The 17,309-nt window shown below is 43.6% G+C and overlaps 1 protein-coding gene across 7 annotated transcripts in view; it reads left to right on the top strand.

The window, feature by feature from the left end:
- The window catches only part of CCDC65 (coiled-coil domain containing 65), a 53,926-nt gene extending 36,945 nt beyond the window's left edge, over window positions 1-16,981 (top strand). For all 7 annotated transcript variants that reach the window (XM_040341186.1, XM_040341182.1, XM_040341184.1 and 4 more), the window contains exons 7-10: window positions 893-1,090; window positions 5,056-5,274; window positions 14,507-14,659; window positions 16,563-16,981. In XM_040341186.1, coding sequence (XP_040197120.1) covers window positions 893-1,090; window positions 5,056-5,274; window positions 14,507-14,659; window positions 16,563-16,880 — 888 coding nt within the window. In that variant the 3' untranslated portion in view covers window positions 16,881-16,981. The remainder of the gene's footprint in view (window positions 1-892; window positions 1,091-5,055; window positions 5,275-14,506; window positions 14,660-16,562) is intronic.
- Window positions 16,982-17,309: the final 328 nt, after the last annotated feature.

The raw sequence follows: 17,309 nt of genomic DNA, 5'->3' as shown, positions 1-17,309 counted from the left end.
CCTGATAGGCACATGTCTTAAAGTGGAGCTCCACCCAAATGGGGAAGCTCCGCTTGTCTGCCTCCCCCCCTCTCATCCGCTGCCACATTTTACATGTATTGGGGGGGTACCTAATTTTGGCAGGTTCCCACTTTTGGCTCAGTTCACCCCCTCCTTCCCCCTGCAGCCGGAAGTGGTAAATTGACTGCGAAGCCGCAAGGCTTCACTGCCAGTTTCCCTTAGTCAAGATGGTGGCGTCAGAACCTGATAGCCGATTGAAAAATCATCTCTGGTGGGGAAGCCGCTGGATTCCTGGAGAGGTAAGTTCCCTTATACTAAAATGACAGCAGCTACACTTTTGGCTCAGTTTGCCCCCTCCTTCCCCCTGTAGCCGGAAGTGGGAAATTGGCTGTGAAGCCGAAAGGCTTTACTGCCAGTTTCCCTTAGTCAAGATGGTGGCGTCAGCACCCGATTGAAAAATCGTCTCTGGTGGGGAAGCCGCCAGATTCCTGGAGAGGTAAGTTCCCTTATACTAAAATGACAGCAGCTACAGTATTTGGGGGGGGGGGGGTCTGGAGCTTCTCTTTAAGAACACTAGCCAGATCGTGCATTATAAAGCCCTTGTTTGCCACAGGTTGCACAATGCTGTCACACACTTGGTGCTACATTGTCTATCTATTTCATGGATAATTTGGTAGGCAGAACATACAATAACAAACTTGTTAAGGTTTATAATGGATATGGAGGCAGTAGAGCCATGAAACGTAATTTCTGTAGATCCAAAAATATGTAACCAGCCTGTATGAATTGAACTTATCAGTGTCCACAGTTTTCTATGTTTCTATGATAACCAGAAACAAGAAAAATAGCTTTGCAGCATGCTGATTGCTCACGTTGGCTCACTGTCTGGCAGAGTTTGGAGGAGAAACATACCCTACGTATGGTTTTGGAGAACACAATAGAAGATCTCTGGAAACAAGTTCAACAAGCTCAGAAAAACTACCAGAGTGCTACAGAAGACCACAAGATTGCCTTTGCTGTCTTGAAAGCAAAAGATGAGAAAAGTGCAGAAGAGATTTCCTACCAGATGAAAAAGCTTCAGAAGATCCAGGTAACCACTGTGACGTACCGGGTCCTTTTAATTGGACTTGAAAGTCAATGTTCAGCCTGTAAACATAAAAGCTATACATTCTTCTATTCGTTATTACATTTAATTACCTTGCTTACTGTAGCTTGAATAAAAATGTAACAAAAAGTGCCCATTGCAAAGAAGATGGTTAAAGCGGGAGTTCACCCTAAAAAAAATTTTTAAGATTAGATTCATGCTCATTTTGTCAAGGGGAATCGGGTGTTTTTTTTTAAAACGAAGCTGTACTTACCGTTTTAGAGAGCGATCTTCTCCGCCGCTTCCGGGTATGGTCTTCGGGACTGGGCGTTCCTTCTTGATTGACAGTCTTCCGACAGGCTTCCGACGGTCGCATCTATCGCATCACGAGTAGCCGAAAGAAGCCGAACGTCGGTGCGGCTCTATACGGCACCTGCGCACCGACGTTCGGCTACTTTCGGAAAATCGTGACGCGATAGATGCGACCGTCAGAAGCCTGTCGGAAGACTGTCAATCAAGAAGGAACGCCCAGTCCCGCAGCCCATACCCGGAAGCGGCGGAGAAGATCACTCTCTAAAACGGTAAGTACTGCTTTGATTTAAAAAAAACGACCCGATTCCCCTTGACAAAATGAGCATGAATCTAATCTTAAAAATTGTCATTTCCGGGTGAACCTCCACTTTAAGATTTTTTTTCTTTTGGTCTACCAGGCTTAGCTTCATTGAATATGTATAGGAGCCTGAAGAATATTTAGGAACAGATAATTCGGGGGGTGTCAGATTTTTGGCATCGGCCCCTATATCTTTACAGGACACATTAATAACATAGGGGCCTAAGGATCAAACCACTGAATGCAGCAAGGGACCAGGAATCTGTGAAACTATAACTTTGTGAATTAAACATGTTAACATTGCACCTCCATATAAACATCTACTAGGTATAGTGGTCCTAATACTCCATTAAATACATAGTTTAGCTTTAAAATAAAATAGGGCTGTTACTGATTAAAAATTTTCTGTTCGATTAATCGATTTTTTTTTTTATTGATTAATCGACTAATTTCGATTAATTATAACGCACATACAGATCCAACTACTTTTAGCTGATCTCCTTGCAGGCTGATTCCCAGTGCAGCTACCAACTACTGGAAAAATGGATAGCAGCAGGGCTTTTTTTCAGGGGGAACTTGGGGGAACTCAGTTCCACCACCTCTGGCTCAGACCCTTTGATGCCTGCTCACCACAATCACTTGTAAACACAGAAGTCTGGTTTCTGTGTTTACAAGTGACAGCTTTATAACCCCCTGAACTCTGCACTCTGCATGTAATGCAATTCTGGTATTTAATGCCCCTTTAAGACCCTTCTACTGTTTGTGAAATCTGAACGGGTCATGGTTGAGTTCCTGCACCTATTTTCTGAGAAAAAAAGCTCTGGATAGCAGGATACAAAAAACACACAAAGGCCACGCTCGATGGGAATAGCATTAAAACTTTTATAGTCTTCAAGTAGGTAACAAAATAAATATTGCACTGGAGATAAAATCGATGTAGCTACATAAACTGTAAAAATGGTGCGAGTAATACCAAACGGTAGCAAATGCAGTCATAAAAACATGTAGCTAAGTATGATACTGGTATAAAAATGTGTACAACGATACCACAGTTGAATCCAGATGAAGAGGGGTTAACATCAGTCCATCGGCATGTAGATGTCCCGTGAAGGAAACTATCACAACTCCCAGTGGGTGGCTGTAGAATACCAGGTTAATAGAGGGAAGTGTAACAGCCCTTGCGTGTGGCAGATAGTAAGGTCCCGCTGACATGCAGATGGACACGGCAAGCCCCGCCGGTGTCCGTGACGTCACCGGATCTCCGACAGAACTCCCTGAAGGCCCGGAAGCCGGCAGAGAGGTGAGTACCAATCAAAAGACATTTTGATCGATCAAAAAAATTAAAGATTAATCAAGGAATTAATAGTTAATTTCCCCAGCCCTAAAATAAATTAGTTATGTACTGTATAATGATTTTTTATTAAAGGGCAACTCCACTTTCATGGGAAAAAAATATATAGCTTATAACAATTTGCGACTCAAGTCATTTTGTAATTGAATATTAATAAAAATTACCTTTCCTTTTCAATCTGCAGCTCTGTAATTTTCAGTAAAATGCAATATTTCTACCTGGAGGTGTTGTGTACACAGATGGTGTACAGAACACCCCCTGGAAATGTCATTTCTTGCTTGTGTGATTGGCTTACTGATTTTTCCAGAAGCCTGCACTAAGATACAAGTCAGATTTTTGGCATCCCCTGCAAGAAAAATTTTGTTTTTGGTGAGATACTCCTAAAGGTAAATAACATCTAAGGCCCCGTACACACGAGGGGATCTCCGCTGGAAACGGTCCGCCGGACCGTTTCCAGCGGAGATTCCTCCTCCAGATTTGGATCCGATGGCTTGTACTCACCATCGGATCAAAATCCGCGCGGAATTCATCCGCGGTGACGTGTCGCGCCGTCGCCGCGATGATGACGCGGCGACGTGCGCGACGCTGGAAGGTAAGTACTTCCACGCATGTGTCGAATCATTACGACGCATGCGAGGGAGGGGAGCGGACGGATTGATCCGGTGAGTCTGTACAGACCACCGGATCAATCCGCTGGTCCCGATTCAAGCGGATAGATTTCTTAGCATGCTAAGAAATTTCTATCCGCTTGAAATGGTCCGGCCCGATAAATATCCGCTAGGCCGTACAGAAGACCGGATTTGTCCGCTGGAACTGATCCGCGGATCAATTCCAGCGGATAGATCCGGTTGTGTGTACGAGGCCTTAGGTAATGACAATTTCCTAATGCGAGCCCTGCAAGTGCAGCAGCTGACTGATAATTATAAAACCACTCACATACAGATTCGCTTAGCACATGGACACAGACAAACAAACAGCTATTTCCTTAGAATAACAAAAGGTAGGAATCTGCAAAAAAGTTTGTTAGAAATCCTTGCAGTGTACATTGATCACTTAGAGGGGAATGTTTCTTTTCTCCCTAAAAGTGGAGTTACTCTTTAAAGCGGAGATCCCGCGAAAAAATAAAATAAATTTAAAGCCAGCAGCTACAAATGCAACAGCTGCTGACTTTTAATAAAAGGACACTTATCTGTCCTGGAGTCCAGCGAGGTCGGCAGCCGAAACCGAGCAACCGCTCGTCTTTCGGCTGCCCGCGCCGCCATCCTCAGTGAGAGAATCAGGAAGTGAAGCGTTGCGGCTTCACTGCCCGGTTCCCTACTGCGCATGCACGAGCAGCGGGTCGCACACTCACTGGTCCCTGCTATCTCCTGGGAGCAGTGTGTTTCCAGAAGACAGCGGGGGGTGACGCAAAGGGGCGTGACCACGGGAGTCAATACCTGGAACTGGTGCAAATACCTGCAGGTATCTGCACCCCCCCCCCTGAAAGGTGCCAAATGTGACATGGGAGGGGGGGAGGCTTCCGAAAAGCGGAAGCTCCATTTTTGGGTGGAACTCCGCTTTAATCTGAATATCCATTCTAAAATTATTACAATTGTGCAACTTTATTGGTCAAAAACAGCGACATGCCCTGCTATTTTTCTGCATTGTTTCCTTCAATGGGTGACACTCTTGTTCTGAATTGTATCTGTAAGGCCCCCAACAGAGTCTGTCTTATCTCCTGCCTGAGCAAAGCTCTCTTGTGGCTGCGGCAGTAGAGAAAAGTCAGATTTTGCAGCATTCAGCTTTCTGTCCTACAATCCTGACATCACTTTGGTAAGTTGACAGTTTCATAAATATTTCTTATGCAGCAGCAGCATGAAGAGAGTTTAAAAAATGTAATAAAGACCAGCTAAAAAAATATTATTCTGCGCACCAATATAAACCAATAGAAAGCTAGGAAAGTGAGGCATTTCTGCCGTGACCAGTCAGTTAGAAATATAATGATTTTATTATCTGCGTTCTATTATTCAGGAGTCAATAAACATCCTTAGAAACAAGATTTCAGCTCACACACGTGACAATGAAGAACAGAACCGGCAGATGCGGGAGGATAAAGAAGTGGTGCACAAACAGTTCCTAAAGCTGAAACAGCAAATGAATCAGGCCAGGGCAGCTGAATACAGCCGGCTTACCACCCTTACTGTACAGAGCAATGCTGCACTGAAAGAACTGCAGAGAGTAATAGACAAGGTAGGTACCTGTGTATTCCAGTCTATAAGGGATTATAAGAATGTTAGTACTGAATCATACACATTTAGAGCTAGATTCACGTACCTCGGTGCATCGTTATGCGGGCGTAGCGTATCGAATATACGCTACGCCGACGGAGCGCACAGAGCCCAGAGCAGTATTTACAAAGCACTCGCCCCGTACGTTGCCGCGGCGTAGCGTAATATGGTCGGCGTAAGCCCGCCTAATTCAAAGTAGGCAGGTAGTGGGCGTGCTACATTTAAATTAACCGTGACCCCATGTAAACGAAGGGCCGATCGAACAGCGCATGCGCACACATGCTCAAAATCACGTCGCATATACTCCCTAAGATAATTCGGCTCAATGCTTTCGACGTGAACGTAGCCTACGCCCAGCCCCATTCCCGTACGACTTACGTAAACAACATAAAATTTGACGGCTGTTACGACATCCATACCTTTGCATGGGTTGCGCCACCTATAGCAGGGATAACTTTACGACGGACGTACGCCTTACGTAAACGGCATAGATTACAGCGACGGATGCAAGTTAGTTCGTGAATAGGCGTATGTAGGTCATTTTTCATATTCAGAGCATAAATCAACGGAAGCGCCCCTAGCGGCCAGCGTAAATATGCACCCAAGATACGACGGCGTGCGGCAACTTACGTCGGTCAGCTGAAGCCATATTTTAGGCGTATCTAGTGTTAGGAATCAGGCGCATAGATACGACGGTGCATCTGGACACTTACGCTGCATATCTGTAGATACGCCAGCGTAAGTGTTCTCTGAATCTGGCCCTTACTTTATGTAGTATTGTGACATATATTTATTAGGCTGAGCTTCCCATTTTAGCTTTATTAGATAAAATCATGGCACAGAAAATATATTTTTTAGCCTTTTATCAAAATAAACAATAATACTACATTTATCCTGTAGCGGAGCGGCCCTGCTGCGCCAAATCACTTACATGCATGTGATTTTGTATTCCTGGGTAGAGGGCCAGTGTTAATGTAGTCAACTAAAACCGACTAAAACATTTTAGTTAGACTAAAATACGACTAAAACGAAAACAGTTGAGACGACTAAAATACGACTAAAACCAAAATTCCATTTTAGTCAAAAGACTAAAATGGGACTAAAACTAAAATGCCAATTAACCACTTAAGGACCGGACCAATATGCAGCTAAATGACCCAAGGGGTTTTTACAATTCGGCACTGCGTCGCTTTAACAGACAATTGCGCGGTCGTGCGACGTGGCTCCCAAACAACATTGGCGTCCTTTTTTCCCCACAAATAGAGCTTTCTTTTGGTGGTATTTGATCACCTCTGCGGTTTTTATTTTTTGCGCTATAAACAAAAATAGAGCGACAATTTTAAAAAAAATGCAATATTTTTTACTTTTTGCTATAATAATTATCCCCCAAAAACATATATAAAAAAAAATTTGTTTTCCCTCAGTTTAGGCCGATACGTATTCTTCTACCTATTTTTGGTAAAAAAAATCGCAATAAGCGTTTATCGATTGGTTTGCGCAAAATTTATAGCGTTTACAAAATAGGGGATAGTTTTATTGCATTTTTATAAAAAAAAATTTTTTTACTACTAATGGCGGCGATCAGCGATTTTTTTCGTGACTGCGACATTATGGCGGACACTTCGGACAATTTTGACACATTTTTGGGACCATTGTCATTTTCACAGCAAAAGATGCATTTAAATTGCATTCTTTATTGTGAAAATGACAGTTGCAGTTTGGGAGTTAACCACAGGGGGCGCTGAACGTGTTAGGCTTCACCTAGTGTGTGTTTACAACAGTAGGGGGGTGTGGCTGTAGGACTGACGTCAGCAATTGTGTCTCCCCTATAAAGGGGATGACACGATCGATGCGCCGCCACAGTGAAGCACGGGGAAGCCGTGTTTACATACGGCTCTCCCCGTTCTTCAGCTCCGGGGGGCGATCGCGATGGAGCGGCTATAAACGAATAGCCGCGCCGTCGTCAAGGATCGCTCCCCAAGGGGATCCGACTGCCGCATGTAGCGCGGGGGTGGGGGGGTCCCGATCGGACCCCCGACCCACGTGATGTGCCTGTCCGTGCCATTCTGCCAACGTATATCTACATGCGGCGGTCGGGAAGTGGTTAAAAGATTAATAACCATGTTCAATTTCCGACAACAAATGTTTGATGTGAGCTTGTTGTCGGAAAATCTGAGCTTAATATATGAAACCTTTAAGAACCCAGTCGAAATTGCACCCTAATGCCGCGTACACACGATTAGAAATTCCGACAACAAATGTTCGATGTGAGCTTGTTGTCGGAAAATCTGACCGTGTGTATGCTCCATCGGACATTTGCTGTCGGAATTTCCGACAACAAATGTTCGAGAGCTGGTTCTCAAATTTTCCGACAACAAAATTTGTTGTCGGAAATTCAGAGTGTGTGTGTGTACACAATTCAGACGCACAAAATTCCATGCATGCTCGGAATCAAGCAGAAGAGCCGCACTGGCTATTGAACTTAATTTTTCTCGGCTCGTCGTATTGTTGTACGTCACCGCGTTTTTGACGTTCGCAATTTCCGACAACATTTGTGTGACCGTGTGTATGCAAGACAAGTTGTCGGAAACATCTGTCGGAAAAAAAAATCCACGGTTTTGTTGTTGGAATGTTCGATCGTCTGTGTGCGGCTTTAGACTAAGGGCCAGTTCACACCAGACGCAGTTCTGTGTGCTTTTTTTCTGCACAAAATGCATGCACAGTGTTTTCCATGTATTCCAATGGCTCTAGTTGGCTCTAGTTCACACCATGCAGTCAGTTTCTGCACCGGAAACTGCATGGTGTGAACTAGAGCCAACTAGAGCCATTGGAATACATAGAAAACACTGTGGATGCATTTTGTGCAGAAAAAAAGCACACAAAACTGTACAAAACTATGTCTGGTATTAACTGGCCCTAAGTCAACTAAAATGTACTGGAGATTTAGTCGACTAAATACGACTAAAACTAAAACAATTGCAGAAGACTAAATTGGGACTAAAACTAAAATGCCATTTTAGTCCTAAGACTAAAACTAAATCGAAATTTGCTGCCAAAATTAACACTAGGGGGCACACGCTCGCGCCCAACTCCCCCTGCTGTGCTGTCATTCGCTAGAGTACAAACTGATCAGCAGGTCCTAGCCAATGATTTATGGCCAGGACCTGCTGATTGGCCGAGCAAATGACAGAAGAGAGCCCTGTGTTGATAAGCTGTTTTTATTTTCTCTCTGCAAAGTAGGGAGATAAAACAGTAAGGCCCCATACACACGAGAGGATTTATCCGCAGATACGGTCCAGCGGACCGTATCCGCGGATAAATCCTCTCAAAGATTTCAGAGGATTTCTATGCGATGGCGTGTACACACCATCGCATTGAAATCCGCGCTGAAATCCTCTGCCGATGACGTGTCGCGCCGTCGCCGCTATTATGACGCGGCGACGGGCGCGACGCTGTCATATAAGGAATTCCACGCATGCGTCAAGTCATTACGACGCGTGCGGGGAATCCCTTTAGACGGATGGATCCGGTAAGTCTGTACAGACGAGCGGATCCATCCGTTGGAATGGATTCCAGCAGATGGATTTGTTGAGCATGTCAGCAAATATCCATCTGCTGGAAATCCATCCCAGGGGAGATTTATCTGCGGATAAATATCCCACGGAGTGTACACACCATAGAATCTATCCGCTGAAACCCGTTTGCACGGATTTATCTGCGGATAGATTCTATGGTGTGTATGGGGCCTCACATTGCTTCGTAAAAGCAGCACACTTTACACTTGTTAGGCACACTGTTAATCCTTTGATTGCATCTAGATGTTAACCCCTTCCCAGCCAGTGTCATTAGTACAGCGACAGTGTATATTATTAGCACTGATCACTGTATTAGTGTCACTGATAATGTCAGTTTCAGATTGCACAGATTTTCCACAAAGTGTCAGTGTCAGATTGTCCGCCGCACTATCAAAGTCCCACTATGATCACTGCCAAAAAAATAAATAAAAATTCAGTATGTATGTGTCATTTGTGGATGCTATAACCTTCGCTCAAACCAATAAATATACTCTTATTGGGATTTTTTTTACCAAAGACATGTAGCAGAATACATTTTAGCCTACATTTATGAATACATTTGATTTTAATTTTTTTTATTAGATATGTTTTATAGCAGAAGGTAAAATATATATATATATATATATATATATATATATATATATATATATATTCAAAATGTTTGGTCTTTTTTTTGTTTATATAATAAATAAAAGACCCAGGGCCAGATCCACAAAGAAGTTACGCTGGCGTATCTATTGATACGCCGCGTAACTTCTAGGTTGCTCCGGCGTATCTTTGTTTTGTATCCACAAAACAAGATACACCTGAAGCTGGGCTAGATCCGACTGGTGTACGTCTTAGTACGCCGTCGGATCTAAGGTGCATATTTACGCTGGCCGCTAGGTGGCGCTTTCGTCGATTTCCGCGTCGAGTATGCAAATTAGCTAGATACGCCAATCCACAAACGTACGTCCGGCGCATTTTTTACGTTGTTTCCATAAGGTTTTTTCCGGCGTAACGTTACCCCTGCTATATGAGGCGTAGCCAATGTTAAGTATGGACGTCGGGCCAGCGTCGAATTTTCCGTCGTGTACGTCGTTTGCGTAAAACGTTAGCGAATAGGGCTTTGCGTAGAATGACGTTCACGTCAAAAGCATTGGCTTGTTGCGGGTTAATTTGGAGCATGCGCACTGGAATACCCCCAAGAACGGCGCATGCGCCATTCAGAAAAAACGTCATGTCAAGTAAAATTAACATAAAACACGCCCACATCTTTAACATTTGAATTCCGCGCCCTTACGCCGGCAGATTTACGTTACGCCGCCATAACTTTAGAGGCAAGTGCTTTGTGAATACAGCACTTGCCTCTCAAAGTTGTGGCGGCGTAGCATTACTATGATACGCTACGCCTGCCTAAAAGTATGATGCGCTACGTGGATCTGGCCCCCAGTGATTATCAAATACCACCAAAAAAAGAGCTCTATTTGTGTGAAAAATATGATATAACTTTCATTTGAGTACAACGTTATATATGACCGCGCAATTGACAGTTAAAGTATTGTGGTGCTGAATATCAAAAAATGCCCTGGTCATGAAGGGGGTAAAACCTTCCGGAGCTTAGGTGGAATGGAGCTTCCGGTTTCTGTGGTTAGTATAGTTTGTGCGAATACCTGGGCCAGTTTTCTTCATGTCATGCTGTACAGTGGAGAGGAACATATGAAATGTAGCCACGATTGCAGTAGATTAGCTTTACACCCCCTCCTGACTATTATTATTATTATTACAGGTACTTATACAGCGCCATCAATATATGCAGCACTTTACATATATTATACATTCACATCAGTCCCTGCCCTCAAGAAGCTTACAATCTAAGGTCCCTAACTCACATTCATAGAAGCACATATTAGGGCCAATTTACAGTAAGTAGGAGCCTATTAACCTACCAGCAGGTCTTTGGAGTGTGGGAGGAAACCAACGCAGGCACAGGGAGAACATGCAAACTCCAGGCAAGTAGTACTGTGGTTGGGATTCAAACAGACAACCCTAGTGCTGCTGACTAGAACTGTTTATTATTCGGTAATAAAATTCAGGAATTGTCTATTTCAATTAGCGGACCCTGCAGCTTAGTTTACTTGTGCTGTGTTACAGATGCCTATACCGAGCAGCTATAGTGCTGCATAAAATATATCATTTTCTTATTTTAATTAATGGATGGGTAAGCAGGGGGATTTCTGTTTGTTCTTCTGATTGCAAGCAGTTTGATTTGATTTCTCTCAGCCAATCAGAGCTGAGCATTGGCTTTTTCACGTCTTAGCCTAGCTGTTGTGTCAAAAGTCCCCATCACTTCAACAAATTATTTGCATCCACCAAGTAAGGACTGTATCTTCTTTTATAAATGACAGTACTTTGCAGCATTACTTCTGCATAAGTGGTTGTTAATAATTAAGGGGCAGATTCACATACATTTAGATAGGCGCAGCGTATCAGAGATACGCTACGCCGCCGTACCTTACCTGGCTTTAAGTCAAATCCAGTAAGATTTTGCGCCGTAAGTTACGGCGGCGTAGTGTATTTCTGGCGACGGAATTCAAATCTGCGATTAGGGGGCGTGATTCATTTAAATGAAGCGCGTCCCCGCGCCGATTAAACTGCGCATGCTCCGTTTCGAAATGTCCCGCCGTGCTTTGCGCGAAATGACGTCGCAACGACTGAATTTTTGGAACTTAGACGTGACTTACGTCCATCCCTATTCACGGACGACTTACGCAAAAAAAATTAATTAAAATTTCGACGCGGGAACGACGGCCATACTTAACATGGCAAGTCTATCTATGCGCCGCAAAATAGCAGCTTTGACTATACGCCGGAAAAAGCCGACTAAAGACGACGTAAGAGAATGCGAAGGGCCGCGCGTACCTTCGTGGATCGTCGGAAAAAGCTCATTTGCATACCCGACGCGGAAAACGACGCAAACTCCACCCAGCGGACGCCAAAGTATTGCATCTACGATCCTGTCGGATCCCCCAGATGCCGTCGTATCTTGGTTTGAGGATTTAAACTAAAGATACGACGCGGGAAATTTGAAAGTACGCCGGCGTATCAGTAGATACGCCGGCGTACTCTCTCTCTGGATCTGGCCCTTAGTATTTAAAGGGGTTGTAAAGGTTCGTCTTTTATTTTCTAAATTGGTTCCTTTAAGCTAGTGCATTGTTGGTTCACTAACCTTTTCCTCAGTAAGCTTTCCACCATCATCCGAGAGGTGGAAAGTCATTTAGAACAGCTTACTGAACACCTTACTGAGGAGGAACAGGAAGTGAGAAATTCAGACAAAGAAAACTAAGAAAAAAAACATTTACTTGAGGTTAACTCCCAAACTGCAATTGTCATGTTCACAGTAAACAATGCATTTTGAATGCATTTTTTGCTGTGAAAATGACAATGGTCCCAAAAATGTGTCAAAATTGGCCGAAGTGTCCGCCATAATGTCTCAGTCACGAAAAAAAATCGCTGATCGCCGCCATTAGTAGTAAAACATTTTTTTTTTATAAAAATGCAATAAAACTATCCCCTATTTTGTAAACGCTATACATTTTGCGCAAACCAATCAATAAACGCTTATTGCGATTTTTTTTTTACCAAAAAAAGGTAGAAGAATACGTATCGGCTTAAACTGAGGAAACATTTTTTATATTTTTTTGGGGGATATTTATTATAGCAAAAAGTAAAAAATATTGCATTTTTTTCAAAATTGTCGCTCTATTTTTGTATATAGCGCAAAAAATAAAAACCGCAGAGGTGATCAAATACCACCAAAAGAAAGCTCCATTTGTGGGAAAAAAAGGGCGCCAATTTTGTTTGGGAACCACGTCGCACGACCACGCAATTATCAGTTAAAGCGACGCAGTGCCGATTCGCAAAAACTGGCCAGGTCCTTTAGCTGCCTAAAGGTCCGTGTCTTAAGTGGTTAAGTAAAAAGAATTGTTTTAACGGCTTATCTGGCCGTGTCTGCAATGTGTCACATTTCCGCATCATGCAGCACTAAGGGCCTGTGTCAATCTATGGCATCAGTTTGACATCAGTTCAAGACACTTTCGAGAGTGTTCAGAATGCGTCTTTGACCTGCTTTAAGTGGATTCTGCATTCCCATTGATTTGTATAGGAAAGAAAAATCCAATTGAAACTAACGAAAGCCTGCCAACACAGGCCCTAAAGGACGTGATCTCATCTGTTTAGTGCTGGCGACCATTTGGAAAAGCCATAGATATCCTGTTGGCTTTCATCTGCCTAGCACATTGCCAATATTAGAAACCTTTTGGACCTGATAAACGTTTGGCAGTGCACTTTATTGTGACAACTTTTCACAAAATGTTCTTGAAATTTCTCAGCCACTGGGCCTATTGTCTTTAGTTTGTGTAATACTATAAATTAACTATCAGGATTCCATTTTGTTGGAATATCTTAACTGTATTTGTCCCCTGATTTAAAGGGATTGTATCCCGTGGGAACGGTCACGGAGCTGAGGACCGGGTGGCGAATAAGAAGATACAATGGGGCAGATTCAGGTACCGCCAGGTACCGTCCAGCGCCATTCACAATTCACTTACGCAAACGACGTTAAATTTAAAATTTGCGACGCGGGAACGACGGGTATACGTAGCATTGGCTGCCCCTGCTATTAGCAGGGGCAGCCTTACGCAAAAACCGACGTACGCAAACGACGTAAACTGCGTACGCAGGGCTCGCGTAGGGCTGTGAATCGGCGTTAGTATGCAATTTGCATACTATACGCTGACCACAACGGGAATGCCACCTAGCGGCCTGCGTAAGAATGCAGCCTAAGATATGACGGCATAAGGAGCCTTATGCCAGTAATTTCTTAGGCTGCAGTTGGCGTAACGAGTGTCCAGAATCGGGATCATTCATAACGCCGGCGCAAGTAATCAATTGCGCTGCGTAACTATGGTTACGCAGACGCAATTGCTACCTGAATCTGGGCCATGGTTTCTTTTTATCTGTTTCTTTCAGCACTGAGCAATGTTGTTGATAAATGTTGCCGGCTGTTTATTTGTTTTTTGACAGCTGTGAACAGGGGATTTTCTACACTTTTTACATGAATCGTGGAAATGCTGGATTAAGATCATGGGGGTCGAACCAAGATTGTGATATTTTAACGATTAAAGGGGTTGTAAATTATCTTGTGTATCTGTATGGTATGTAGGAATATTTGTATAACATACCCCCTATTGTGTTTGTTTATTATGGTCAAGCCTTTGAAGTCTGTACATCCTGTTTAACCCTTATGCAATACTAAATGACCAAGTGTCCATCTACCTGCTTATAGATAACAGAACCTGTTTCCTCCGTAGTAATCAAGCCAAACACCTTATTTTCTATTGTTCTGTATTCAATATAAGCTGTATGCCTTCACAGTAAAAACAGACATTTGGTGAATATACTTTCTGTTTTCCTGTGTAATCACTGAGTGTCTCCGCTACCGAAGGGTCCACGGTGGCTTGCTGAATTTAACCCAAAAAGGATGGTCGTCTCAGAACCAAGAAATGTATATGTTTGCACTAACATGATTAACATGCAGATTACTGAAAGTCATTTCTATACCATTTATTCTGTACACAGGGTGAGCAGATCCTTCGGCTGGCAGAGATGTGTAGAAAGTTGGAAACTGAGGAGGAGAAAGTTCTGCCATTCTACCCATCATCCCTTAGTGATGCAGAAAAAGAGGAGGTAGAAAAAGCCATCATGGAGAAGCCATCTGAACAGCTGGCACTGGTGAGCATTGTGGTGACCGCTCTCTGCTGAAAATGGGTCACACGAGTGCAAAACGAATTGCACTCCTGTTACCCATAGGTGAAGCCCAGCCTAAGGAGCTCAGGCTGGATTTATCCTGTAAAGCTCAGCTACAGACAGAAATAAGCATAACTAGTTATGTAGAGTAGTCAGCACAGCCTGTAGGAAGCAGACAGAGTGGGGACGAGTGTTTGTTGGGCCTGTCTGCTCTGTCCTCTATGCCCAGCATTACTCACTTCAGTAAAGTGCCTCCTTGCCTGCCATTCAACTGATTATGGTAGCTTAAAGAGGCAACAGAAGACACAAAGTAAAATCTGTTCATTACCTAGCAACACACAATGCTGCAGGGTCCCTACAAAGCAGAGAGGTGGGCACAGACCTAAATGCTATCAAAATTATTAGAAACCGCTGTGTGAGTGCACCATGTATATTACTGAAGTGATGACAGGGGAGTTCTCTGCTCCCGTCACCACTTCTCCAGCTGCTAGCCTCTCCCACTGGTTGCCTATGAGGAGAGATTGGTTAGAGTCCTGAGATGATCTCACAGGGCTGAAAAAGTAAACAAAAAAAAATACATACATGGGACATGTAGATAGAAATAAATAACTTATAAGGGGGAGCAGAGTGAGGTTTTTAGAGAAAGAAAACCGCCGCTCCAGACAAATGCACTTCAGCGGTGAGTATGGTTCAAAACCCGATGGGTGCAGGCAATGCACAAAGCATAAATAAGAGGGAGGAGCTCATAGCTCATGAGTAAGCATTGGTTATCGATGTGAAACGCGTCAGCTCTGTTACCCCACTGTTTGCAGTTTTTTTTTGCTGTTGTAGTTTTCGTTTTACTGGAATAAAAGGCACCATTTTTTATACTTTATTGGAGTGCGGCTGTCCATCATCTCCTCCCTCTTATTTATAAAGAGTGAGGTTTTTGTGGTGCTGAGTTTGCACAGAAAGTGTGGAGTTTGATACTCTTTTAATGGCTCTATGTAAAAAGGCTGAAGGAGAGATCTAAAGCCGGCCATAGATGGTTCGAATCTGGCCGAGACTCGAACCATGTATGGGCAGGCTGAATCAACTTGGGTGCAACCAGCCTGACGGAATTTACATACGATTATTGCTTAGGAGTTGTGTTCTCTCGATGGGGACAGCAGGAAGGAAAATTGCTTCGTCTATGGCCAGCCTTAGACATCCTGAAAGCTTGCACCTTTAATAAGTTGGTCAACAAAGGCTAAAATTCCAAACTTTCTGCATTAATCAGTGGCTAACATGGTAAAATACTCTACTACTACTACTACTAAAGCCGGCCATAGATGGGGCGAATTTCTTTCCTGCAACCATGGGTATTGACAGGGGAATCCCTCCCGTCGAGCCCTTGTGTTCTCCCGGCAGGGGGCGCCATCCTCTCCAGGAGAACACTGTTACAGCCGCTAGCAATAATCGCATGTAAAAAATCTGGCAGGCTGATTGTACCCAAGTTGATAGATTGATCAACTTGGGTACGTTCAGCCTTCCCGGTCATGGTTCGAATCTCGGCTGGTTCAGCAGGAACTGTCTGAGATTCGAACCATGTATGGGTGTGAGCCCACCTATAACACTTATTTTAGCTTTAGGTAAACTTGAGGGAGATTTGATCACTATGGTACCTTACATATCTCAGGGACTCCAATGACAAAATATCTATCTTGTCTACTACTAGAATTATACAGTGCAGAGAATGAAATAGGGTTGTTTGCAGTAACTACTGTACATCAGCCATGGAGGCAGGTACTCTGCCAATGGATTCGGAGAAGCCAGTAGTTGATTCAGACCACTAGCATCCACCCCAAACTAAAATATATTTTGTCTGATAACATTGTATGCTTATATTATTTGTATTCCTCATTTGCAGTTGATGCAGGACTATACTGCATTGGACCAGTTTTGGAAGAGGTACAATAAGGTTCTGCTGGAACACTGGGCACTGGAACGTGAAAAAACTGTCCTGTCCCAGGACAACCAGAAACTCCGCATCTTGCTCAAGCAATACCTGGATGGCATCTCTGTCAGTGACGAGGTTCTCAGCCAGCAGAACCCACTTCTCATTCTCAACAACCGCAGCAGCTTACAGCAGAAAGTTGTCCCCCAAGTCCCTGTCACTGACAGGAGAGTCCAGCGCCCCGTGTATAATGTCATTGAAGCTGCTCATGTAGTTAACCGTACATTGTAACCAGCTAAATGCCGCAAAGTTCACTTTGTTAGAACTCCAAATTTGCTGTATTCTTAATGCAGTGTCCTGTTATCTTGCAATAAAACTGTCATGTAAAGGAATGTCTCTTACTAAAATTCTGTATGCATTGTAAGTCTGTCTTCACATAATTATCAGTGACATGGTGAAAAAGATTGCATACCCCTATCATGAGAGCATATACAGTATGTGTGTGCGTGCAACTCAGACATCTGCTGTGTCAGACCCCGTACACACGACGGAGTTTCTCGGCAGAATTCAGCCAGAAACTCGATCGGAGCTGGATTCTGCCGAGAAACTCGGTCGTGTGTACACTTTTCAGCGAGGAAACCGACGAGGAACTCGTCGGGCCAAATAGAGAACATGTTCTCTATTTCCTCGTTGTTCAATGAGGAAAGTCGGCCCGCCGAG

The sequence above is a fragment of the Rana temporaria genome, chromosome 2 (assembly GCF_905171775.1).
Source record: "Rana temporaria chromosome 2, aRanTem1.1, whole genome shotgun sequence".
Lineage (NCBI taxonomy): Eukaryota > Metazoa > Chordata > Amphibia > Anura > Ranidae > Rana > Rana temporaria.
The sequence above is the reverse complement of the archived record's forward strand: the minus strand, read 5'-3'. Positions and strand labels throughout refer to the sequence as shown.